This window comes from Lagopus leucura, unplaced genomic scaffold (assembly GCF_019238085.1).
Source record: "Lagopus leucura isolate 7727_CA_CO unplaced genomic scaffold, USGS_WTPT01 Super-Scaffold_702, whole genome shotgun sequence".
NCBI classification, from domain to species: Eukaryota; Metazoa; Chordata; class Aves; order Galliformes; family Phasianidae; genus Lagopus; species Lagopus leucura.
Window position 1 is genome coordinate 10680611 of NW_024962254.1, and position 26705 is coordinate 10707315.

A 26705-nucleotide genomic window follows, 5' to 3' on the forward strand; every position below is an offset into this window, starting at 1 on the left:
GTGACCGCGTTGATCACGGAGGTGCATAAAGTCTGTGATAGTCAATTAGAGATACAGCTAAAACCTTTCCTTCTGTCTACACAAATATGCTAGTTCTGAAGCATTTTGGATCACTCATAAAATTTTATGGGAAGCTTTCCATCTGTAAGCTTAAAGGGAAATCTTTGATACTGTAGCTCAGGTTGTGTCTGTGCTGTGCTAAAGCAGCCTCAGAGGAAGAGCAGAGATGTTGGAGAGATTGGGACTTATGCTTTTTGTACTGCTGATACTGCTGATGGGAATGTGTGGAAAACAGATGAAACTGCTTCCACACAGGAACTAAGTAAATGTTTGAGAAGAATTTTTGCAGTGAACCTGAGGTCATCTTTCTCTGAAATTGATGGGTATTAACTTCTCACTTGATATGTTTTTGTGTACAACAGCATTCTTTTCTTATCCCGCCCTGCTGCTGTAAGATGCAGGGGTGGGAGTTTGTTTACTGTGCTGCACAAATCAAAATGTAATCGCAGCACAGAACTATTTTTAGTTCTCAGGAGGCTGTAGTTATTCAGGTCTTTGTGCTGCCATTTCATTTTGTATTTCTACAGCTTAAGGGATATCATTCTTCTCTGCTGAGAACTCTGTTTAAAGCTTAACCTGCTGTGCTGTTGATGGTCCTGGTACATCAGAAGGAAGATCTGTAGGCAGATCATATAATGCAGAAATATATATAAGACAATTCTGTCTCCTTAGATTGTATCACTCAGGAGATATCAGAATATTTTAATGGTCTAATTGAAGATGACTCCTTTGTTTTTTGAATCAGCAGTTGTTCAACATTAGTTCCAGAGCACTGCTGAACACACCAAGCCCTCTCTATTCAGTTTATCACAAGGGCTGATTTCTCCTCGCTACATCCACTCCAGGAAAAGTATGGATATGTAACCATTTTATAATATTTGGGGAAACAGTTTGATTTGTCAGTGGTCACACAACAGTGTGCTGAATGTGTACAGGGGAACTTGGATCTGCTACTCTCTCTTTCCCATGCCTAATGCATTTTATTATGAAATGCTATGTGTGCACTGTAGGATATTGGCTTGACACATCGATCCCATATAGAGACCCCTTACAGCTCACTGTTTTATAAAATGTCAAACTATTTGCATTCACTGCTCATGGAACTCAATTTTCAAGTTAAAAAGTGAGAGATTCAGGCCACCCATAAATAGAATCATTAAGGTTGGAAAAGTCTGCTAGGATCGTATAATCCAACCGTCAGTCCATCACCAGCATGCTTACTAAATCATGTCCCTCAGCTCCACTCTCTCTGCATTTCTTGAACGCCTCTGTGGATGATGACTCCACCGTCCCCCTGGGCAGCCTTTTCCAATGCATTACCAGTTATTCAGGGGAGAAATTTTTGCTTATATCCAACCTGAACCTCCCTTGGCTCAACCTGAAGTCATTATCCCTCGTCAGTTTCATATCTCGGTTTCATACATATCCCTCTGAACTGATTTTATAGAAAAATAGAAATTTCTCCAATAGAAATAGAAACATGCAATATAGAAGTAACAAGACCAGTTTGAAGTATAGGAGATATTTGGGTATTTTTTTGAAATTCATTTTTAGTGAAATAGAGAACACAATCAGAGTACTTACCTCTGTTGCTGTTCACTTGGTTAAAGCCTTGAGAATTTATGAACTTGTGTAGATACAGGACGACTTTAGGCTGCCATTTACAGTTATGAAGGCTTGTGCAGAGATTCAACTCTTTGAACTCCTCTGGCGTGATGTGAATTGATAGCAAACAAGAAACTTGAATGTGTTTTTGTTATTTGGATTTCTACGCCAGGTTTCACAGAACACTGAGAATGTCATTTTTTATTTGAGATCTTCTGCAAATGCATCTTCTCTAAACAAGTGTTACTTTCTGTTCTATAATACCATGTTTGAGCTTGCTTTTTCCCGCTATTAACTTAAACCAGTGTAGAATTGTACAGTGAAATACAAATATACTTCTATCTCTTTGCCATCTCTCTCCTCTTTAAAAAACCCCAGCATTAAATCTTTCATGTGTAGTGAATTCAGAAGTAATTTTCATTGTACCACTTCATGGACTGACGTTTTAGAGATTTGGCACGAAACAATAGGATTAATTCTATCCAACTTTGAAATGGAATTTCAGCAGTTAGAGATGCAAGCAGTTGGTCTTTGTAATCAGCCTTCCATTTTAAGAGCATATTTTATAAGCAATAGTTGCATTATTTATTTTTCTTCTAACTGAGCTTTGAAATTATTCATTTCTGTACTTTGTTAAGCTGTGTTTCACAACTTCTTCTAAAGCAAAGAATTGTTAGCTATCGTACTAAAATGTGTAATAGGCAATGTTGCTAGGTATCAGTTTCATGTTTTGGTAAAGGGAATGTGAGGAGATGGAGTGCTTTAGAAGAAGACTTTCTCAGCTTTTTTCTTTCTGAAATACTAGGTGAGGCTCAGCTGGAGAGAAAAACAAGCTGTTCTCCCTTGCTGCCCCACCACATACATGCACACACAAACGATATTAAATAATGACATTTTCCATTAAGATGATCACCATGTTATAATAATAAAAAAATAACTTTGGAAGATTTTGCTACTGTAAATGTCATATTTAATATGAAGAACGAAAATCTTATATTCTTTTTTTCAAAACTACAACAAGTTTAGGCGAAACATATGATTGCAGAAATCAGAGAATATGGAGGATAAAATATATCCTGTTGACATTACAAAGCTATACTTCAAATACAAGGACAACATAGAGTACAAAGTTCAAGTGTTTTAGAATCTACAAGAATAGCATTAAAGACCAATTATTCATGCACACTTCAAAAAGCTGAAGGTACACAGCAAATCTGGGAAGCGCTTCCTGTTAAACATTGGTACTTGTAATCAAACTAACAATATACAAATCTGCATTACTTGCTCTTCTGGATTTATACTACTTGCTCCTCTGTTTTTATTGCACATATTTCAGTTCTTCCTTTTCTGTACACACTCAGTTTAAGTAGAGCTGAGTTGTCTCCAGAGACTACACAAACACGGCTTTGCATTGGATAGCCTGTTGATTTACTCCATCTGAGCATGAAAAAAAAAATGAGCTCTGCAATTATTGTACAAATCCTAGCAAAAGCCCGGTGAGCTAACTGGGAAAAGATTTCAAGCATGAAGCACTTGGCCTTTTTTGGTAAATGTGGTCTGCAAGTCCCCAGCTGGTAACGGTGGTGAGATCATTGTGTGATGGGCTGTGTGCAATAAAGCCAAACTTTCATGGCTCTTTTTATTCATCCAGTACAGTATTTAGCAATATTTCTTCCTATGTTTGTTGACCTTCAGAGTAACTTAAATCAGATCAAAGGAAACAGAAGCAATTTTGTTTTTAAGACTTAAAAGAAGCATTTTGTTTCTTCATAACAGTTCCATCTGTTTGTTTCATAAAGTTATTTATTTTGGCCCAAAGGGTTGGTTTTTTTTTTATTATTATTTACTTTCATTCATTCATTCATTCAAAGCTGTGAATTCCTTTCTACTTGGGAAACAAGTCCATGTTTGTTGCTGGATTAATTTTCTTGCATCTGTGTTTGCCTCTGTGCTCCCATGATGTAGGTGTGCAGCCACTGCTTGTTACTTGTATGGTCTCAAAGCTGAGGAACATAGCATAAAAGATACATATATATTTAAGTTCGTCAGAGAGCTCTGAAAACAGAGTTCTAGCTAAAGATCTGAGTTATGCCAGAATGACCATTCAGTGAACTGTTTTTCTTGATACCTAATCAAATGATAGCAATTGTTGGAAGTCCCAGCGCCCCTTTCACAGTGAAAAACAAATGACCTTGCTCCAGCGGGTAAGGCAGAATGTGTTTCATTACAAGCTGCATCTGCGGCTCATGATCTGGTGCTTGTGTCCCCTAGTTTTGGAGCATTTTACTGTCAATCAGAACTGGAGAGGGAAGGAGACTGGAGAGGAAGCAGGAACAGCCCAGGCCAGGAGGACTGATGGCCAACTGTTTAGGGTTGAAATGCAACTCAGATTTCCAAAAATGTGCCAGAGTTACCTGATATCCTTTTTGATAAAGTAACTGATTCTGCAGGCAAGGAAATTGAGTGGATTAAACCTCTCTCCGTTTCAGCAGGACACTTAAAGCACACTGCCTGAGACAATTTAGCTTTGATAGGGATTAGTATAAGAAACATGATATGTGAAAGGAACTGGCTAATTGAGGAAAGGCAGTGAGTCTTGTTTGTGGGGAAGACTGTCTGGTGAGAATGAAGTTACTAATTAGAAGATCCCAAGGGACAACTTGAGATAGGGCTTTTGTTTTACTTTCAGTAATGGCCATGTACCAAATCCAATTGTGCTTGGGGTTGCTTTAAGTCTGGGGTATTGCCAAAATAAAGGAGAACTACCAGATTGAGAACAAAGTGGAAAATGAGATCAGTCAGCAAGAGGAACTGAGGATGCTAAATGGTTGCAGCATGCAACAAGTTTTCTTAGAATGCATTCAGTAGAATTCATTTTCTCTTAAAAACATTAAAAATTTTCTCTTAAAAAGTGTGACTGGTTGACCAAAAACAATTTCTGAAGATGTACTTTTTTATTTTTTCACTTTAAAAAAATTCTGATTTCCAACCAGAAGCAGACAGATTTAAATTTAGGAAAAATAAATTTTCTATTAACTATAGCAGGTTGATTTAATTTCGCATATTCTGCCATAGCATTTACAAATTAAGACTTAAATGTATTAATCAGTGAAGTTAAGGAAATATGCGGTGTGTTTTAACTTGCAAAAAGAATAACTGATTTAAAAAATGTATGATCAGTAAAACAAAACTAGAAAACAAGAGTTATGAGAAATAGTTGAGTAAATTGAGGCTGTTTATCCTGGAGAAGGGAAGGCTGAGGGGAGACCTCATCATTCTCTACAATTACCTGAAAGAAGATTATGGTGAGATGAGAGTCAGTCTCTTCTTTTTGATGAAAAGTGACAGAATGTGAGGAAATGACCTCAAGTTGCCACAAGGGAAGTTTAGATTGGATATCAGGAAGAATTTTTTCACAGAAGGGGTGGTCAAGCATTGAAACAGGATGCCCAGGGAAATAGTAGAGTCCCCATCCCTGGAGGTGTGTAATGGGTGTTTTTGCCCTGGCAGTAAGGTACATGGTTTAGTGATGTGACTTGATAATTCAAGTTGATGATTGGACTTGATGATCTTGAAGATCTTTTCCAACATAGATGATTCTGTAATTCTGTTTATGATTTCATGAAAAAAAGTAAATGTAGGTAGCCTACATCACCCCTTCTTTTGAAAGATAGCAAGAGAACATAAACACGTCAGCAAATATGCAAGTTTTCTAATTAAATTAAGGCAGTTTCCTTGCTAATTTAAATCAGCCGACAATAATCAGTGTCACATTGAAGGATTTAGGGAGGTTGCATCCTGACCCCACACGGCTACTAAAATCCTGTTGCACTCCTCCTGTGCAGCGATTAAAAGTACAAGCAAAGGCATCTTTTACTGCCTCCAGACTTAATTTCCAGTTCACAGGGGAACCAAACCCCTTAATCAGTGCTTAGATGCAGGAAGGATTTGGCAAATGTTTTCAATTAAAAAATAAAATGAAATGTTCTCAATCTCAGTAGGATATTTTGGCTAGGCTCATCTGTTATGTCCTTTCTTCCCTTGCTCCTAGCTGGGAAGTGTGCGCAGTAGGGAGGGATGACATTCTACACCTCTTAAGGTTAAGGAGGAAAAACAGGTCTCAAGTTTGGATTGCAAATGAGAGCCTTTAAGAGTCCTGAGGAAAGTGTAAAGGAAGTGTCCTCTTGTCCATGTCGTACTGCCCATGGCCTGGAGCAGGACAGGACTCAATCTGTTGATCTAATTCTGTAATAAACTGTGGGGTTTTTTGCAGCAATCTTAGGGAGAATGAAGATTTCTTTTTTCACTTCCTTCTGTGGATTTTTAAAGATAATAGCATAAAGATACTTCTATTATGTTTGGGCATTAGTCAGATGAAGTAGAGTCTATGGATCATTACTGCACACATATGGTAGAATAATGTTTCACGTTCTAAATGGAAACTCATTTTATTGATACACTTGGTTGTGTTGCCATGGATTTCCCTCCATGCTGCATGTTTTTACTGTTTTTTTTTATTTTCCAGGGTTTTGTTCTCTCTGTGGGGCAGGATCTGCAGAGCTCTGGGCATTCGCAAACATGCAGTCTCTTACTATTTGTAGCAATTCCTCTCTTCACACAGTGAATATAAAATAGATACACTCCAAAGTGTAATAGTAATAGCGGCTGGAAAAGTGGGCATAATTATCTGAGTCTTATATGTCTGTTGATGGAGATATGGGAGGTCCAACAAATCTTTCTGCCAGATGAAATAGCTTTATTATTTTGAATCTTGCAATCGTAGCATCTGTCTCTCAATGAGTACTTTTCCCAGTTTGTAATCATAGCAGGGATTGTTCCAACCCAAGGGCAACACCTTGCATTTGGTCTTGTTGAATCACATTAGATTCACATGGACCCACTTCTCGAGCTTGTCCAGGTCCCCTTGGGTGGCATCCCTTCCTTCAATTGTGTCGACTGTACTACTCAGCTTAGTGTCATCAGCAAACTTGCTGATGATGCACTCAGTCCCACAATGCAGATCATTGATAACCACCACAGAACAATTTGTGCCTGTCAAGCTGTCCAAGAGAGGGTCGCTCCAGATGGATGCTGTGGTGAAGAGATTGTCCCTCCCTGCAAAATAAGCTGAGCACACTGGCTGAATTTAACTTTGGCGCTGGGGAGGGTTGGCTTTTCCCCCCGAAGTGAGAGTTTGTGTTTCTTTATCAGTGTTGCAAGAGAGTCTCAAAATAGCTGCTTTTAAAACAAAACAAAATCACTTTTGACATTAACCCCAGACTGTTTCCTTTTTTTTTTTTTTTTTTTTCTCCATAATTTTCTCATAACACGCCTCTGGTTCTCCTCAGATAAGAGCTGCGGTCACATCGCAGTGACGTGGTGTCATGGGAAGGCAAGCAGGGTTGAATGTGTGCTGCTGCCTGAAGGTCAGGGATGTTGGCAGACCACTTGACACAAACATGAGAAATCCCAAAGAGTACTTAAAAACAGAAATAACTACTTCAGAAAAATATATTTTTATCTTCTGCTGTTAAAGTAAAGCAATATGTGACGTTGTAATCTTTCATAATGCATTTATCTGTGTAACACTGCATTCTTTGCTGTCTTTATAAAGGTGAAATGGTCTCTTTATACTTTTTCTAGATTGAAGGCAATACAAGTGCGTCAAGGCACTTTGTGTGGTAATCTAGCATGCCAAGTAAGGCAAGAAGAACTAGAGATTGACACAGCATTGGATGATAGGGTTGTATGATGACTGAACTTGAAGGGCTGATGTCTAGCTGTTTACACCTTGGTGAAGCTGGGAGGTTTCACCTTGCTTAGACCTGTGTTAAAGTGGTAAGTGAGAACAAAATTGGAGCTGCCTGTTCCTTGGGATTGAGACCAGTTCCCTTGAGTATTGGCCACTGTAAATTTATTCTTTTCCTCTTTCCCTCACATTTGTGGCACTTCAAGCCAGTGAGCTCATCTGAGTTGAGTTGAATTTTCTGTGTATGTGAATGAAGCAGAAACAAAAAAGGTGATGTATGATTTTAATGACTCTTGGAAACTCTTTATGTTCCATATCTGAACTGGATGATGAGAAAGAAAATGCTACTGCTTTCTACTTGGGCACAGATCCCCTTTCAGGTCTGATCTTGTAAGCATTTATGGCAACAGCTTTCTTTGAGTAGGTGCCATTTTGAATATTCCAGATCAGAAAATGCATTATTGCTGATTATTTTTTATTTATGAAGATTAATATGTCTCAAATCCGAGCTGGCTTCTTTCCTTCTTATCACGGAAGTTGTATCGTTTGGTGTGATTTCTAATCAGCATACATAGTGGTATTGATTTCTTTAAAAATAACTGTATTCCTTATAACACTAACAGCTTATACCATACAATTTTTTATAAAGTGTACAGAGTTACTTCAAGTTTTTTTTTTCTGAATTCCTAAACAGCTTTGGTAACTTTAAAATCATGTAAGGTCACTAGCTTTTGGCTAGGAATGGGAGACCCTCTTGCTGTTACACTAAAGCATTTTCAACTTCAGAAAAGTGTTTTAAACACGCTTAAGAGTTTTAAAAATGACTTTCTGCTGTTCCAGGAGTCTTTGTACAGCATTCAGTAACATACTGAATAATAGTATGATACTCCACCAAAATGCTTTCTATTTAGTAGACAGTAAAAACAATAAAACTGGATTACGTGTGTAGACTTACCAGTCCTGCTGTTTGGGCAGGAATTTAACAGATTCCCAGACATCTAGCAACTACTTCTGGAATAGACAAACGCCAAATAAACTGACGGCAAATCTGCAGCTCAATAATAGGGAGTCTAACGCGTCCTGCTTTGCGACCTGCCAGCATTGGCAGGTTTGCATGTCTTTTGACAGCAGTACTGGGTACTTAGAATATTGTTTTTCCATTTCAAGAGACATCTTTCTGGGGAGAAACAAATAGCTTCTTATAAACACAAGGCCAACTGCTTTTATTTGCTCACTTAATCATAGCTGCTTCATAGTTTCAAAAGAATTACAGATTTCATCAAACTAGTGAAATTTTTCTTCTTTTTTTCTTCTTTTAGTTTCACCATAAGGACATTCTGTATACACACATCTGATATAATTAGAGTATTACGAAATGGCTGTAAGATTCTCCACTTCCAGAAAAAAACTTTGAAAACTACCTGATAGTTGGATCTGTCTTTACAGAAGACAGCACAAAAGGAAAATCTTCTTCAGAACTTCATGAACCTGAAAATTAATTATCTCTTGCAGGGTTATTCAGTGTTTTACATGGATGTGAGCTCCATCCTAAGCTTAGATTAGTTTTGGACTGTTTAAAATACATTGGTAGTTCTATGCATCTCGTACCTGATATGAAATGAGGTTATTTTTTAAACTGCCGGTTTTTAATAGCTATCTTAGTAGCTTTAGTGCTTCTGAACACTCCTGTATTTCCCGTTTATTGCTGTATTATTTTTCACAGTGGCAATATGTTATTTTCATTATTATTATTTGTGTCTTACACACCATATTGCTTTCTGCATTTTCATAGTTTGCATGTGGTTATTTTTCCATAAAGACTTGATCAAAAGATTTATAGTTTCTGGATAATTTAATTTTTTACATGATGAAATTGGCTTCAGTTTGAAGGATTTTTCAGTAGCAGTTATGAGTAACATAAGTCAAGACTTATGGTTGTGTTAACCCTATTTCATATTAAACAGAAATTGCTTCTTTATGATGTGGTTTTGTTTCACTTCATACTATCTGCAGACAATACGTACGTGGAAGTCCTGTAACCTTGTACCTTTCTCTGAGCCTTGGAGAAGACCTGCACCCTCGTTCTAGTTGTGAAGAAGAGCAGGAGGGAAAAAGTTTTGAGTTCCCTTTTTACTACTCCTTTTGGCCTTATGTTGACTTTCTGAATATTCTCATATCAAACCAAAATCTATTTCAAAAAGAAATCCTATCACTGGGCATCTATCCAAATGCAGTTTGTGTTCTTAGATAATTACTATTTTATTTAAAAAAGAAAAACACCATACAACCTTCATCGTCCATGAACTTTCTAAGGAAGACCTAAGACAATAGAAAATAAAGATAATATGATTTTCTTCTCATACATTTAAGACTTGAACCTCACATCCCCATGAAATCCATACAATCTAAACTTCTATCAAACTTTTGAAGATTTGTTTTACTTCAGTTTGCATTCCATCGTTCTTTTTTTTGCCTTGTTTACAAGTAAGAGATGATCCCCAGAATCCCTAACTCCAACCAAATGCCAGTAGCTTCGTAGTAAGACACTGAATTTTTCTTTGTAAGGCAATGAAAAAACAGATTTGAAGTCTAATATCCAAGCAGCAAACCATCCCCAGTGTTCCATATTATTGACCTTTTTGTAGTTCTTGTCAAAAAGAAAAGGAACAAGGCTTTACTGAATTGAGCTGAACTCACTATGACTTCAGTTTGTTTCACTGGCAAATCTATCAATTCTGTCTACTGATGACACTGCTGCACCATTTCCTGCAGTTTCTGTATCATGACTTGAGATGCTGAGTAGCATGGACCAACTGGGGGTAGGAAAAGAAAAAAAATTGTTACATCTGTGTTTCGTGTTTGCTTGTCTTCTAGTTAAGCAAGAGATTCTCACTGAGTTTTTTTCTCCAAATGGTTTCTTTGTGATGTTTTCTCCTTTCATTTCTTTTTTTTTTTTTTTATCCTTTAAAATCACCTCTTACAAAATACATTTATTTAATGGTTACACAAAGACACTGCTATTGAAAATGAGCCAGAACAAAATGCGCAGGGTTTCTTTACAGTTTAAATATTCGCATTCTAAAGCTAAGTACAAACACTGGGACAAAGACAGTAAAAATACTTTATCTGGGAACAAATGTAAGATTAACCAGGATATGCTAGCATGAAAACTATTGCAACTAGAATAAATTGAAAGAAAAGGCAAGGATGACAACAGCTTTATGAAAAATAGGGACGAATAGTTTCTATAACAATGTTAGTGGTAAATACAAAAGTTTTGACACAATACTGGACACAGAGTAATGGCAAACTTAGTCTGTTAAAAAAAAAGAAATTTGACATTCCCACTGGAAAAGTGAAGTCAAAATATAGTATCTCTTTTCGCTTCACATACAAAAATGCAAGTTGTGGTTAAAATTTGTGGAAATAATGCCAGTGATTAGTTGTATGCCTAGACTGCTTACAGCATGGGATCCAAATCTTTCTGAATACAAGAAGCAAACAGGACTCAATTGAATCACCTTATTGACAATTTACGTCTGATCTTTTCACATCTATAGATTTTTGTAAAGTAAGAGTGATTGAAGTATGTCTCTTGAGTTAGACTTCTAACTGGAAAATTTACAGTTGAGCAAAATTTATTTCATGAAAGATAATTTTCACCTTTTGGAGATTGTTTGATCATTTTCCAAATGAAGCTATACTGGAAATCTAAGGAGAAAGTAAAAACAAGAAGTAAATCTGAATCCAGCAGTGTACAACTTGGCTCTGTCAAGGGAATATTGGATGTTAGTGAAACTTCCTCACGTGTTAGAAGCTGAACTTCCAGTTCAGTGAATGGTTAAGGGCTTTCCTAATAGCGTTTGGAAATTTGAGGCACTTAGAGCTATACATATATAGCCAAGACAGACATATACAATGCTTAGAGTCTGCAGAACTTGAAACAGTTTTTAATTTGTCTTTTTTGGGTATTTTTATTATTTTTAATAGCACCCTCTGAATTATCTAGAATTATCTGAATTGTCTAAGTCTATTTTATAATATATATTTTAGCTAACATCTTCTCCAAAAAGATCGCTACATTTTCAGGTCAGAGATGTACTACAAGGATTACTAGCAGGAAGGGTGCACAAGGAAGAAAGGTGCTGAGGTCACCAGCAGCATTTCCACAATGGCCACATACATTATGTTTTGTGTTATGGATGGTGCTTTCCTTTGCTAAAACAAGATAGCTTGAGCTTGCTTCTCCTGCCACTCTTTGCTCCTTGAAGTTTGATCCAAGATGGGATCTGCACACAGGGGCAGTCCTCTATCCCCCTAAACTTTCCAAGGCAGTAGCTTCACATGGAAACTCACTTCATAAACCTCCTGGATTGCAGAAAAGCAGGACTGCTAGTCTCACAAGCATAGACAGGAGGGACCAGGACTCCAGTGACTCATTTGGGCAGCTGCTCTGTATAATGGAGTGTTTTGAGAGTTGAAAAATGAGAGGCTGGAGCTGGAAGGAGATAAACTTCTGACTTCACTTGGGATGCGCCTGTGTGCTTGTGAGTCACTGACTGTGTGAGGAGAGAGTTCTCTTGGAATGAGCTGAAGTTTTCTTCTCTTCCAGAAAATGAATCACCTGCTTCTGAGTCTGTTGGGTTTTTTTTTGTTTTTTTTTTTTTGTTTTTTATATTTATGAAATAGTTTTCAGAGACTTTGGTTCATTCAAATACGTTTTTTTATTGGTACATAGGAGTCATAAGGGATCTCACTTGGTGTCATCAGCAAACTTGCTGAGGGTGCATTTGACCCCACTGTCGATGTCACTGATGGAGATACTAAAGAGTGTCAGTCCCAGCAGTGATCCTTGTGGGACACTACTGTCACTTATCTCCATCCAGACACTGAGCCATTGACTGTCACTCTCCAAACTCAAACCACTTCTCCCGCATCAAACTCCCTGTCTTCTGTGTACCTTAATATAACTTTAGGGAGGATCTGCTCCATGATCTTTCCTGGCACAGAGGTGAGACTGACAGGCCAGTAGTTATCAAGGTCATCCTTTTTACCCTTCTTAAAAAATGAGTGTGATGTTGCCTTTTTTCCAGTCAGCCTTCAATCCTGATGTCACCAATGAGTTCATTTGCATTGGTGAGCAACAGGCCAATATTCAGCCCCCGTGGTGGGGCCACCTATTACTTGACTCAGAAAGTTATCCTCAGTGCATTCCAGGAGCCTCTGGACTGCCTACAGCTTGCCATGCTACTTTTCCAGCAGATGTCTGGTGGTTTTAGGCTCCCAGCAGGACGAGCACTTGCAATCAAGATGCCTCCTGTAGTTGGAGGTAGAAGGCTTCCAACAACAGGCTCCACTTAATCAGATGGCCTGTAGTAGACAGTGATCACAAGGCTACCTTTGGTGCCTCGGTCTCTGACTCTACCAATAGGCTTTTCACTTGCTCATGATTATTCCTTAGGGACAGCTTTTCGCATTCTATTTGTTTCCTGCTGTAGATAGCAATATTCCCTCCCTTCCATCCCTTCCTGTCCCCCAGCTTGTAGCCATTGCTAGCCATGCTCCAATCATGAAAATCATTCCACTAGGTTTCAGTGATGACAACTGTATTGTGGGTTTCTAGTTGCACAGTAGCTTCACAAAATCACAGAATCACAGATTCTCACAGTAGCTTCCAGCTCCTCCTGTTTGTTTCCCAAGTTGCATTGTAGAGATACTTCAGCTGGGCAGCTGGTCTTGTCACTTCCTTGAAAGATAACTCCTTAATTCCTTTTAAGTATTTCCCTTGTTATTCTCCATTGCCTTCTCCTAATGCCCCAGCAATCTCTGCCTCATCATCATGGGATTTTGCATGTGCTGCAATGTTACCAGTGCTTCTCAAGGAAGCAGGTCCTTCAAGGCCCCTGCTAGCACACTGTCCCTCTTATCTAGTCATGCCATACCACACCTTATCATGGGAAGGCTCGCTATCCCCCCTTCCGTCTCCCTTCAGACTTAGTTTAAAGCCCTCCCAAAGAGCTCCGCTAACTTTCCCCCAAGAACCCTTCTTCCTTTTTGAGAAAGGCAAACCCCATCCTATGCCACAAACTCAGGCTAAAGAACAAAGTTCTGGGATGGCAACAGCCACAAAGCCAGGTATTTAAAAATAAGATCCTTTGGTTTGTTTGCATGTCCTTATCTAATACAAGAGGCAGAGAAGATAAGATGATCTGTGCATTCAGTTCCTTCAGTCATCATTCCAAAGTCCTGAAGTATTTTTTGATAGGCCTTGATCCATATGTTGCATCTCTCCCTATATAGAAAAGCAGTAAGGGGTTGTGGTCTGTTGGCCATACCAGGCTAGGTAGTTTCCTCATCCAAGCCCCAGGAAGACAGCAGACTTCTCTAAGGAGAGGATCTGTAGGGTCTGTTCTCTGTAGGGAAGTATCACCTACAACCAATACACATCTTTTCTTTTTCAATGATGTAGTCTTCATGCTGGGGGAAGGCTTTTCATGGTTTGATTTCATTAGTTAGTTACTGTTTCACTTCAGATGGCACCTTTTCACCTGTGCCACTTGGATTTAGAAAATAGAATCACTAATTTTTAGTTCAGCACCCAAACGCCGTTGTCTCAGAAGATAGCAGGCAACTCATTGCAGCTGTTCTTCAAAAGATGCATATCTGTGTTCTGTGATCAACTGAGCATGGTGTCCGTTGGTGACCGAAGAAGCTTTGAGGTTACTTTTGCTTGATTGTAAGAGCCTGAGACTTGAATATTCCCCCCAAAACTCACTGTGGAACTGGTCTGCAATTTTGGTCCCGTAAAAGTTGATTTCATGGCTAACTGATCTTTTGATGAGTCTCACCTTGTGTCTTCTCTGTTTCTTTTCAGAACATTTTTGGGAATGATTTTGGAGAATAATTTATGTGCTTTCCTTTCCCTTCTGAGGCAAAATGCAGGATATTTTTTTCCTTTGCATAGCTGCAATGAAATATAGAATGGTGTGGAGAATTTTATTGTATTTCTTTTTATTTAATATTTTGCTGGGTCAAGTTCTGTCTTTTCCCTATGATTTCTTTAGAAGATATTTGAACATAGTTCTATGGTGAAGTAAGAACACTAAATTGTGTGTATTTTTCACACTAAATATGGGTTGTTTCTTTTTTCAGAATATAAAGTTTTGGATTTTTTTTTTATAGTTACCACTGTGAACTTCAGTTACTGGAACTGATCAGTAACGAGCTGCTGTTAAAGCTAGTCAAGAAGTTTTCATTGACAGTTTTCATTAAGTGTTTTCTTCTATCTCTTATTTCTCTGGCTGACCTGACTTTCACATGAAATGTTAAAGAAAAACAGGTCCAACCTAAAATACAAAGTAGTTGTTTGTTTAGTTCATAACAACTTCTAAGGACAAAGGGGTCAGGTAAAGAATCACTGCAGCTCTGATTATGACCTGATGTTACTGCTATGTCCAGTAATTCATTTTTCACCATTAATAGCTTTTGCACATGTGTGAGGGGGACTGGTCACGTTGACCTTTGTTTTTTCAAGATGTTCAACTTGTAAAACACTAGGAAGAATCATTAGTTCTTACCTAAGATTGTAGAAATTGCTGGCAGAGGGTTGCTTTCAATTAAAGGATATACATTTTTAACGATTCAAAATTATATTCTTAGTATTAGTGATCATATATTTGCTTTAATTCCTCTGTTTCCTGAAATTTGGTACTTAAAAAAAAAAAAAGAGAGAGAGAAAGGTGTATTTTTCTTAAACTTCCCTGAACATCAGATGTAAAATTTTCAAAGTACATGATGTAAATGAGATTAGAGAAGACAACGTATTTCTTAATTCACTTGCAGCAGTAGCTCTCTTTTGTATCATCATGCGTTAGACTAGTGGTGAAAATGTGAGGATTGTCTGCACATGGTGAAAAGCTTAAGAGGACTAGGAAAGAAAGATGGGATAACTGTTTTAAATGGGACAAGCTTAAATATTCAGACACATCAAAAAATTATTGGAAACAGACTTTTGGACCAATTTCCTTTTGCAACCGCATATGTGCTTTTCCATCATCCACATATTTTAAGAATGTGAGTGGAAAATAAGTATGTATCAGTCTTAAACGCAGATGAAAGGCTTCTATCATCAGATAAGTTATACTCACCTACCTCTTCCACAAAGACAATATGAGACAGGTGGGTATATTGATTAAGCTTGGAAAAGAGCTGCTTAGCAAAATACCCCTATATATATTCGTTATGGGAAACTGCGCCAGTCTGTTGTGCAGGTTTATTATTTATTACAAAAGTCCTGCTTAATTCAGCATTTACTAATTGGATCAGTCCACTCTCAATTCAGAACTGATCAAAATGGTTTTATAATCAAGCATATTTTCACATCTATTCTTTCATTTAATTAAGTTAGCTGTTATGCTTAATCAAATGATTTACTTGACAATGCTTGTTTTTCAGGATGGGAAGAAAAAGTTTGACAAGGAAAGTGAGAAATATTACTCCATCCTAGAGAAGCACTTAAATTTATCAGCAAAGAAGAAGGAATCTCATTTGCAAGATGTAAGTTCTTAGAATTATAGACTGGGTCCTTGATGATCATCTATTATCTGGTTTCCATTACCTCGTTTCCAGTCTGCATGGAGATCATGATAACAGACACGCTGTATTTTATTTGTATGAAATGTGCTGTTTTCTTGTAGTTATTCTTCTCAGTGTGAATATAAATTCCTGAGTGAGATTAATATGGTTTTCATAACAGTTAAATATTTTAATAAGGAAATATTCTACATGTCCAACTCTCTGTACCTTAAATTGCAAAACTAATGTTTATTGGTTGCAACAACATGTATGATTTGTATTAGTACAATAAAACTGTGACTTTTATATTATAAGGTATATGTGGAGTACTTGAAATTCGAAAAATGAATTGCTCTATTTGCTATTTGGTTTATTACTCAATGCAATTATGTTTCTGTTTCACATAAATTTTAAACTGAAATGACTGTAATGATGCTTTTTTATGCTTCTTTTTATTTTTTTTTCACCTTATTCTGAGATTGCTGCATGTCTTGAAATGGTATCCACAACTTCAGCTTTAAAGAGTCTGTATGCCTAATTCTTACCTTTGAAAAGGAAGAAAGAAAGAAAGAGAGAGAGAAAGAAAAAAAGAGAGAGAGAAAGAGAGAAAGAAGTGAAGACTAGTAGGAGGATTCCAGGATTTTTCTGTATCGTGGCAGAAATAAGTATGATTTGTCTTTGAGTCAAATTGCACTAAAAATGCCAATTTGATCTCTCTTTTTTCTTTTCCCCGAGAATAGTTAATGTTATTTTGATGGGATTACCTACATCATGGTAACTCTTCATCCTGAGGATACTTTTGCTGATGGAGTTTTCACAGAATGTGTGACTGTCATATACTCACAAAATATAGGTTTTTTTCATGTTTACCAGTTACTCTGTAATTTGAATTAAATGAAGTGTAGTGATTATAAATTTCTAATAATGTTTATAATCCTGAATTACCATAGCTGTGTATGTAATCATCAGCTTATATTGGACACTATCTATATGGGATTGGTTAATTGTTCCATTCATATATCAAAGAATTGCATATCTGTCTTTCACTTTTCCTAAGTATTCTGTGTACTGATAAATAAAAGGTTGTTAGAGTATAAACAGCACCAGAGGAAAATACAGTTGGTTACCAAAATGTAGAGAAGTGAACTTAAGCACTGCTTTACTCTAAATAAATAAAATATTTTGCTCTTGAGACATTAGAATGATTGCATTCTAAAAACAGAAACTAAAGTGAAAAGTAGCAACTCTGAATCTAATAAACTATGGTAGGATAACAATGGATTTGGCTCAAGTATATAAACTAATGGAAAAACCAGGGTAAATTTTTCCACTGAGTTCCTAAGTGACATCTCAGGATTTAAAATTTTGTACAGAGGCTGTTGGCTTTTGCTTTTCTGGATACCCCGCTCGTAAAGCTCATAGGACATAGCGTGTCATTTCTGTTTCCGTTTTTATGAAGGTGTGCGTTGAATCAGCAACACAGGGCTCCCACATGCAGAAGACACCATAGAAAATCAGTAGAATCATAGAATCACCAGGGTTGGAAAAGGCCAATATCATCATCTAGTACAAATATCAACCCATCCCTATCATGTCCACCAGTCACGTCCCTCTGTGTCACATCTCCACATTTGTTGAAAACCTCCAGGGGTGGTGACTCCAGCACTTCCTTGGATAGACTGTGCCAATGCCTCACCACTCCTTCACAGTAAAATTTTTTCCTGATACACAACCTGAATTCTCCCGTGGCACAAATTAATGCAGTTACCTCTTGCTCTGTCTCTAGTTATCTGGAAGAAGAAGCCAATCCCCACCTCTCTAGAACCTCCTTTCAGATAGTTGTAGGATCTCCTTGTTGACCAAAGAGATATTTTGACTGCACCCATATCGTAAATAAAACACCAAGCACCAGTTCCTGGCCCAAAAGCCAATGTCTGTTGACTCACGGACTGAATATTAGCACACCAAAAATACTTCTTTTTAGCCCACTGCTCATTTTAATTGCTTACTTCTTGATACCTCATCACGTTATGTGGGTTGGTGGGTGGAGGGATAGGAAGGGCATAGTTCTGCTGGTTTAGGCTATTTTACATCTCTCAATCAGGTGCTGGTGAGAGCGCCATAATTAAGCACCTGAAGTTCGATGGTTTGAACATAGTCTTTAGAGAGTGGTTTGCGTGTGTTCATGTAATTGAAATGTGCTGGATATTTTGAAAGCCTAGAGGACTGTTGACACAGTTCATGTGGATGATTTGTATTTTTTTTACCTTAGCATCAAAAAGTGGCTTCAAAATACTGTCTTTTCATTGCTGTCACACAGAGCAGAGCTCAGCGTTGCCCCTCTGCTCCCTATGAGGAGCTGCAGCCGCCATCAGGCCTCCCCTCAGCCTGCTCTGCTCTGGACTGAGGAATGCTGTTCAGAATAGAGATTGACTTAATTGGATCTTTAAATGCTATTGTGTTGAATAGCTCATTGCTGAAACCAAATGATGTTTCTTTAAAATTAAATGTGAAAGCTGACATCTGTCTCAAGTGCTTCTCGAGTGCACTTGTATGAGTCAGGATCATGCCCCAAACTTGTAGCAACTTGTTCTGTTGGTATCTATAGTGTTACTTTCGTAATTTAATTTTTTGTGAATTAAAGCTATTAACACAGAGTATGAAAGAAAACAGTAGCTGAAAGCGCTATACACATGGCATGTGACAGCTACTTTTGTGGTACAGCTCTCAATTCTTACAACGTTGAGTGTTTGATTAATGTTTCATAATATTAGTATTTTTACTCCATTTCCTGATTTGCTTTTTATAGACATGGAAAGGTAATGCTGGTACTGAATGACTTGAAAGATATTGTTGAAGCCCATGCTTTGAAATAGTGCTCATGGTACTGGGGAAGTAGATTCAAATTGTTAAGAAGCCTGCATCCAAATCATGATAGTAGCATTTCCTTAACAAAAGAAACTGTTAGTTATGTGTGATGCTATTGATGACCAAGTTCTGCAATCGTTCTCTTACAAGAACTAAAAATTTCTTTTTTGATAGGTTTACTGTTTTAATGTATGCTATCAAGGGAAGACAACACCCAGCTTTTCCACTTTTCCCATACTTGTTATTTTTCATGCCAGAAATAAACTAGAGAATTTACAGAAATAAATGGAATTACATCAAAAATGGCTAAACTGCTTTTATACATGTGCTTGAAATTTGATTAAAATCTGCTTTTGACCCAATATCAAAACCTGAGAAACACAGCCTAAAAGGGATTTGCTTGAGAAAATGATTTTTTAATGTAAAAGGGAATCTACATCTCTTCTTCAAGAGTTATCCACATATTTCACTACTTTTCTGCTGTTTTTATTTCTCATGCCTTGTTTCAGTTGAGGATAAAAGCCTGTTGTTCTTTATCTTTTGGTAAGAGTTAATTCTTCAGCAGTTTAGGTAGATGTCTTTACTTTGGATGTAGGTCTTCATGTTGAGTGGCATTATTTAGGCATGTCTGGCAAATTTTCCCTTGTAGCTCTTTCACTTGAAAATTAAAATATGAAAAAAAATTGATATATGAGGGTATGGATTTAAATATGTTTGTATTCCCAGAGCAAGAGACATGTGCTATGAAGTAATCTTCCAAGATTTAATTGTTAAATACTCTCTATTTAAGAAAATAAAATCTTAGGAAACTATTTGTAGCTGAGAATTAGATAAAAGTTTGGTTCATGTGATACTCAGGCATTTCAATAGAAATATTAATATTTTGTCCCTTCTAGATTACTATCCTGTTTTCTGTTTTGAAATTCTCTGTATGCCAGGGACAGAGACACCTACTTCTGCCTTTCTTTCTTTCCTTTCAACATCTCCTCAAAGGTAGAATATAGAAGCGCAAAGGAAAGAGGAAAACAAAAAAACAGCATGGAAATGACATGAGATAAAGCTGAATAGTATTTATTCTTTAACTTGCATTTATCTATTTTAAGTGGTTATTTTATTTTTCAGGGAAATTGAAAACCATCAGGGAAAATTGAAAATTGTAAAGTAATCTTATGAAAGATCTGTTTAGTAACAACAAAATGAGGTTTTAAAGCAATCATGAGAGAGTAAACATATTGTATTTCATTTTGTCTTTTAGGCAGATACGCAGATTGACAGAGAGCATCAAAACTTTTATGAAGCATCATTGGAATATGTTTTTAAAATTCAAGAAGTACAAGAGAAAAAGAAATTTGAATTTGTTGAACCTGTAAGTTTATGTTTTATTCTTTCTGAATTTAGAATGCACCTATTTAAAGATGAAATTTTAATATGAAATAAATATTTCTCTCTCTTTTTAAAATTGTGATTACAGTGCATTTGCATACAGGCAGGAATTGAAATACTGGCTTCAGCATTTTCCATGGTTATTAAAGGTTTATGTAAGAGTAAATACTGTGAAGTGAAATGCCAGATGGCTTGGAGCGTGCATAATGTTTTAATGGGACAACGTGATGTTTTATCTGTGCATCATATACTGGGTATTTCCCAATATCACGGTTTCATATCTGAAATTTCTGAGGTAGATTTTGGATTTAAATATTCCCTATTGGCAGCACATACATATGTTCTTCTAATTTATACATGAAATAATATGAAAAATTAGTTCTTCTGTAGGACAGGTGCACATATTTCTTGTTGATGGAGTCACCTTCAGTCTACTGTGCATAAAAAGGAAACAGGCTTTGACACGCCAAAAAAAGGAAGACGAAATTGTACTCTGTGGTCCTTATATAGATCTGGGATTTTACATCTAGGATTTCCTCTTGGGCCACATCACAGGCTTGAGATACCTGCTGGGACAGTCAGGACCAGAAGCTGTTCAGTGTGTTGTGCTAGCATATCTCTGTAGCATATTAGTAGTAATCACACTGTTCATGTCTTGTGGGACTAACTTACTGCTTGCCTCAGTTAGCCCCTGTAGCCATTGACAGACGTCTTCCAATGTCATCCGTCCCTTCCTGTTATGCATACTGAGCATAGCAGAGCATCTTTTGTGAAGGAGGAATGTGACAAGCATAACTTTTTCTTCCAGCTTCCTTCTAACTAACCAAAGATGCACTTTTGACTTAAACAGGTTGAATTGTATCTCTAACACTCGGTGTCATCAAGAAGAGCTCCTCAGATGCCTTCTTTCTATGAGTTGAGAATGTACTGTATATTGAATGTTTGGCATTGATGCAAGCTAATGAAACAGACTTCAGCTTGCAGTACTGACACAAATTCTCTCTTCATGCCATGCAGCTGCCAAGTCTTTGAGATTCAAACTTTGCTTGGATTCCTAAATAAGAACATTTTTCTACCTGTCACAAATTAATCCAGGCTGTTTCTCTCTGTCTCCTTCTGTAAAACTCTCACATCCTGGAAAATCCAAGCAATCCTAACCTATTTCGAACCTTAGTATAGAGACTTTATGCTCTTTTAAAATAGTAGAATCTTCATATGTTGAGAAGAAACTGTACGTCAGAAAATACTGTTGTGCAATTTCATGTAGTTAAAATAGGGCATATTTCACCCTGTGTGCTAGACAGGAAAAATAAATTTAATTATGTACATTATAGCTTGAAATATTGAGCTTTATCCTTTTAACCAGGAGCTGTCTGCATGCTTTGTCAGCCACCGCATCAGCAGTTCTGAATCATCAAAATGAAGAAATTACTTATTGGTACACAAGTGCTGATACTGAGCAGACTAACGGGGGAGGTTGGTAGTAGATTCCGTGTTGTGGAGCTGGGTATTTTTCTCACCGGATGTACACATCCAGTAAAGAAAATTTACTTGGAGTGGATCGGTTGGTCTCCTGTGTCAGATCATTGGCTGCTCAGTGCAATGGGCTATTTATTGCATAAAGTCCATTGCTAGATGTTCCATATGAAGGTTTGGGAAATACTGTGCTAACTGGGTACTGATAGCCTTTTCAGGAAAATGTCTTCTGGCTACAGGTGTGGTTTTTTATAATCAAACTGAATATAAATAGTGGTTAAGTTGTAATATCAGTCAAAATTTTGAACCTTCCGAATTCTTTTTTTTTTTTCTTTTATTTGTAGTCTGTTTCATACAACATCTTGGAATAAAAGCATTTACTGAAATCCATAAGGCAAAGTATGTCAAGTAAAAATAATGGGACAAAAGGAAAAAAAAAGCTTAAAAATAGGCTTTTAAAAATGCCTGGTTTATGTAAGTGGTGTGTGACATATGGGCGTTTGCTCCTAAATGAAAGTAAATAAGCATAAAGCCTAACATTTTAAAATCAGGTACAAAAAATTACTACATTACTCATCTTCCTTTGTGTGCTCTAAAGATGTTCAAATGCTGCAAAAAGCCTAGTTTGTGTACGTATATTCTTCCTCATGAGTTCTGCTGTTTGTGGAACATTCTGTTGCAAGGCAAAGGATCTGGGAATATTAGCTGACAGTCATCTGAACATGAGCCAAAAGTGTGTCCAGGTGCCCAAGAAGACTGATGGCAGCCTGGTTTGTGTCAGAAGCAGTGCATTCAGCAGGAGCAGGGAGGTGATTGTCCTTCTGCACTCGGCTCTGATGAGGCTGCACCTCAGTTTTGGGCCCTGCACTACAAGAAAGACATCAAAGCTCTCAAGCGTATTCACAAAAGGGCAGTGAAGCTGTGGGGGGTCTGGAACACAGGTCTTTTGGGAAGCTACTGAGAAAACTGGGATTGTTTTGTATGGAGAACAGGAAGATCAGGGGAGACCTTATCTCTCTCTATGAATACCTGAAGGGAGGTTTTGGCAATACGGGCCTTGAAGGTCTTTTGCAACCTTGACAATTCTATGATTATACGATTTTAAGTGTTAGTTAGGTCTAATTTTCAGCTCAGTGTCATGTCTCAAGGTAATTCTCAGTCTGATTTGTTGAGTCCTGGAAGGGGATTTTGACGAAATAAAAGCAACACTGTGAGTGAGAAAGATGAAATTGTGATGCTGTGTGGAAGTGGGTTAAGTTCATGACATGAAATACAACTTGAAATTATCTGCTGGTGATCCTTCCAACTTGTTCAATTTGTCTATACCAAAAGATAAAAATACTCTGGGAAGCAGAGTAGGAGAAGCAGTATGGCAAAAGCTGACAGATGGGTTAACCCAGAACAGTAGAAGTGGTAAGAGTGCAGAACTTTTCTTCCTGGAGTGCAGTGGGGAGGGACTGTGAGACACAAGGCGTTAATGTTTCACTGATTTTTACATGGGTAAGTAGTTATAGGACAAGAAGAAATGGTTTAAAATTATTTACTTGGAGAGAGGCAAGGTTCTAGCACAGGCTGCCTGTAGAAGCAAAGTATGTCCCATGTCTGGAGGTATTCAAGGCCAGGTTGGATAGGGCCTTGGGCAGCCTCATCCCCATGACAAGGGATTGGAACTCGACGATCTTTAAGGTCCCTTCCAACTCAAGCCAATCTGTGATTTTATGAAGAGACAGCTACCTCTTTGTAATTCTCCTAAGTTTTGGACTTTTTGAGTAAAAATAATAAGCTTTTCATACAGATCACGAATTAGATTTTTTTCTATCTCAAAACTAAATTAGTGTTAAAGTTTACCTTGCAGCAAGTTAAAAAACAAAAAAGTGATAGTGGTCTCTGCTCATAGCTTTGCCTATGTGGGCCCAGAGCAGCTTGCCAGAAACAGTGCAGCTTCATGAGGATGCTGCACTCATTAAGAGTGAACCTCCTGCCCAGAGCTCTGCTCTGTCCTGTGATATCAACAAGACCTCACTGTTCTGGAGGAATCAGGGCACAGAATTCATAAGCAGTAAGTAATCTGAAATGAGAGGTGGTCCATTAGCTGTCACAAAATCACAAAAGAGTGTGTATGAAGGAAAAGAACAACTTTGTATAATTGCAGGCGGTTCCACAAGACTTCAGTTTTAGTCTGAAGTGACTGGATGTTAAACTTAATTTCCCCTTTCTTAGATTTTCTACGTTATTAACTGCATTCATTTTAATCTGATAGAGAAGCACCTAATGAAGCTATCTATTTATAAATAAAATGAAACTCAGGAGACAGGGACTTCTGGCTGATGTGCTGCAGGCCAGAGGTTAAATTCTTCTCCTATCCGAAACCTAAGCACAGTCTCCTTCCTGTGAGAATGAAATGACCAGGCAGTCTTGAGGTCAGCGGCTCTACATAAAAATAAATAAAGTCTCAAGAAGTAGCTGGATTTTGTTTCAGGTTCTGCGTTGAAATCCTGGAAGCCTTTGAATAGTGAGTAGTGTTGTGTTACTGAGCTCAGGCCTCACTTTTTGTTTGCGTGACTGATTAGCTACTCAGAACGAGGTAACTGTAAGGTATGTGTTACCTTTCAAACTGATGATGTGAACGTTCTGTGTGATGGTTGGTGTGACAAGTCACCTCTTAACATGTGAAGACTGCCTTGAAATACATTGGTGGAAAAAATGGAAAGAGCTGATTTTTTCCATCATTTAAAATAAATAGCTTTAAAATTATAAGTGTGGACTTAACAGCAGTGTCTCTTGTAACATCAGCAGCAAGAAAACCCCACTGTGACCATAAGCCTGGGGCAGAAGTGCTTGGCTTTTAGATCTCCTCTGTGCAGTGCTATGCTGATGCCTGGTCTGATGGAAGTGGTTAGGATAATGCCTCAAAGCACAGGCCTGCTGGGTGCTTTTTGTTCCCCCTGTCCACATACATCTGTAGAAACATGTGCCATTCTCAGTATCAGTTATTTCAACAGAACTAGAACAAACTGGAATAGGACTTGCATATGACAAGCATGTTTTTACTTTTATTATTCCTTCTTTTTTTTTTTTTTTTTTTTTTCTGTGCAATCAAAGATTATTTGACCAGGAGATTCTCAAGTCCAGGTGCTCTGCAAGACACGACTGCCAGAATACCTGAACAAGACTTAAAATGTACTCAAATTTTCCCTTTTTTTTTTTCCCCGTTTTCATTTTGCTTTTTTTTTTCTTTCCAATAAATTCAGCCTTGCTGCCATCTAGTGTTAAATCTATTTGTCCCCAGTATTTCTTCATGCACTCGTTGAAGCTGTTTGTATAATGGAAGCTGGTTTTCTTTCAGTATTGAAGCTGAAATTTAAATAGTTTATAGCTGTATTCTTCAGGAATACCCTTTGAATTGATCTTTACAATTCATACGTAACCTGACATACTGCATCTTTCTACCACTGCATCTTCTGGTGAAATTTTGTTGTGCTTTAATGTTCTGCTCTGGCTACAGTTTTGCTGGGTGGTTACAGTATTCCTGCAATTCTTCTTAAGCCAAAAAGGCAGGGTTGATCAGTAGACTCCTGCTTACACGTAAGTTAATCCTCTTTATTTAAACAAGGTAGAGCATGCACAGGAGTAGTTAGCGGTTGTAGGAGCTCTATTTGGGGATGGAGATGAGTAACTGGATCTGGACTGTAGGCAGGGCTTTAGTTATAATTTGCTTATTTCTTTTAGATTTGATTCATAAGAAAAGGAAAAAAATTTTTTTTAAGAGTTGGAATTATGTTTTAAACCTTAACATTATGGAAATTTATACTGTTTACATAATTGGAGCTTTTTAGGATAAATACTCATTTGGATCTTCTTTGGAAGCCATTAAATAACCAATAGGAAGCTTTAAGATCCAAGTCTTAGGCTGAGATAATGATTTTAAATGGGCAGGTGGAAATTACAAGCTAAGATAATTTACATAAGCTGTGAAATACTTTGTTAGATTGTCTTCCTTGTTTGGTAGTGGGATGTGGTTCAGGAATTCACATCCATTGTAGAGAACCCTTGGCTTTTATACTCAAGGATCTTCTCAGCTCATTAGGCTGAGCTCACAGCTTTGTGACTGTCTTAATGCTTACCCATGGATAGCCATGAGATTTCTGTCTGATGTCATGACTTCATTTGATCCTGCAAAACCAGAAAAAAACAAGGGAGAAGTCCCAGCCACGTGTTCACATTTTTATTTCTGGCAGCACCGATGCTCTATAAAGCTGAAGCTGATTTAACTTACTAATGTGGCAGAACTCACTTTCTGAGTCAGAAATGTTCATTGAAGGGCTCAGTGATACCAGGGCACAAGGATGTGAGGGATGCATGATGAAGTCATCATGTTTCTTCCTCTGCCTAGAGAGCTATGTCCTTCACCTCTCATCTGTCAAACTGTGGTAGTTTCCAGAGGGTGGAAGCAGGGACTGGTAGCCTCAGAGGAATACAGAGACATTGTCTGAGCAACTAGGGATCAAGTTTGGAAAAGTAAAGCCCATACAAAACTGAATCTGGTGCCCAGTACCATACCAAGAGACAGTGGGCACAAACTGGTACAAGAGGTTCCTTCTGAACACCAGAAAGGACTCTGCGCTGTGTTGGTGATGGGACACTGGCACAAGTTGCCCAGAAAGACTGTGGAGTCTCCTCCTTGGAGATCTCCCAAAGCTGCCTGGACATGGCCCTGACCACCCTGCTCCGGGTGTCCCTGCTGGAGCAGCAGTTGAGCCACATGGACCCAGAGGTGCCTTCCAACTTCATCCATTTCTTAACGTAACAAATTAGTTACACTTCTACAAATGAGATTGATTGTAAACTATAAATAAAATATAAACATGGTAAAATCTGTATTTTTTTACTCTCTTTCACTTACAGTCATCTATGATACCGGTAACACAAATGTAAGTGCAATAAATATAAATCATGGAATTTTTTGTTGCCTGAATCTAGGCTACTTCAG

At 37.7% G+C, this 26705-nt stretch overlaps 1 protein-coding gene across 1 annotated transcript in view; it reads left to right on the plus strand.

Moving 5' to 3' along the window:
- Positions 1-26705, plus strand: part of ARHGAP42 (Rho GTPase activating protein 42) — a 154462-nt gene that overhangs the window by 83994 nt on the left and 43763 nt on the right. The window contains exons 5-6 of the mRNA XM_042862489.1: positions 15869-15970; positions 20112-20222. Coding sequence (XP_042718423.1) covers positions 15869-15970; positions 20112-20222 — 213 coding nt within the window. The remainder of the gene's footprint in view (positions 1-15868; positions 15971-20111; positions 20223-26705) is intronic.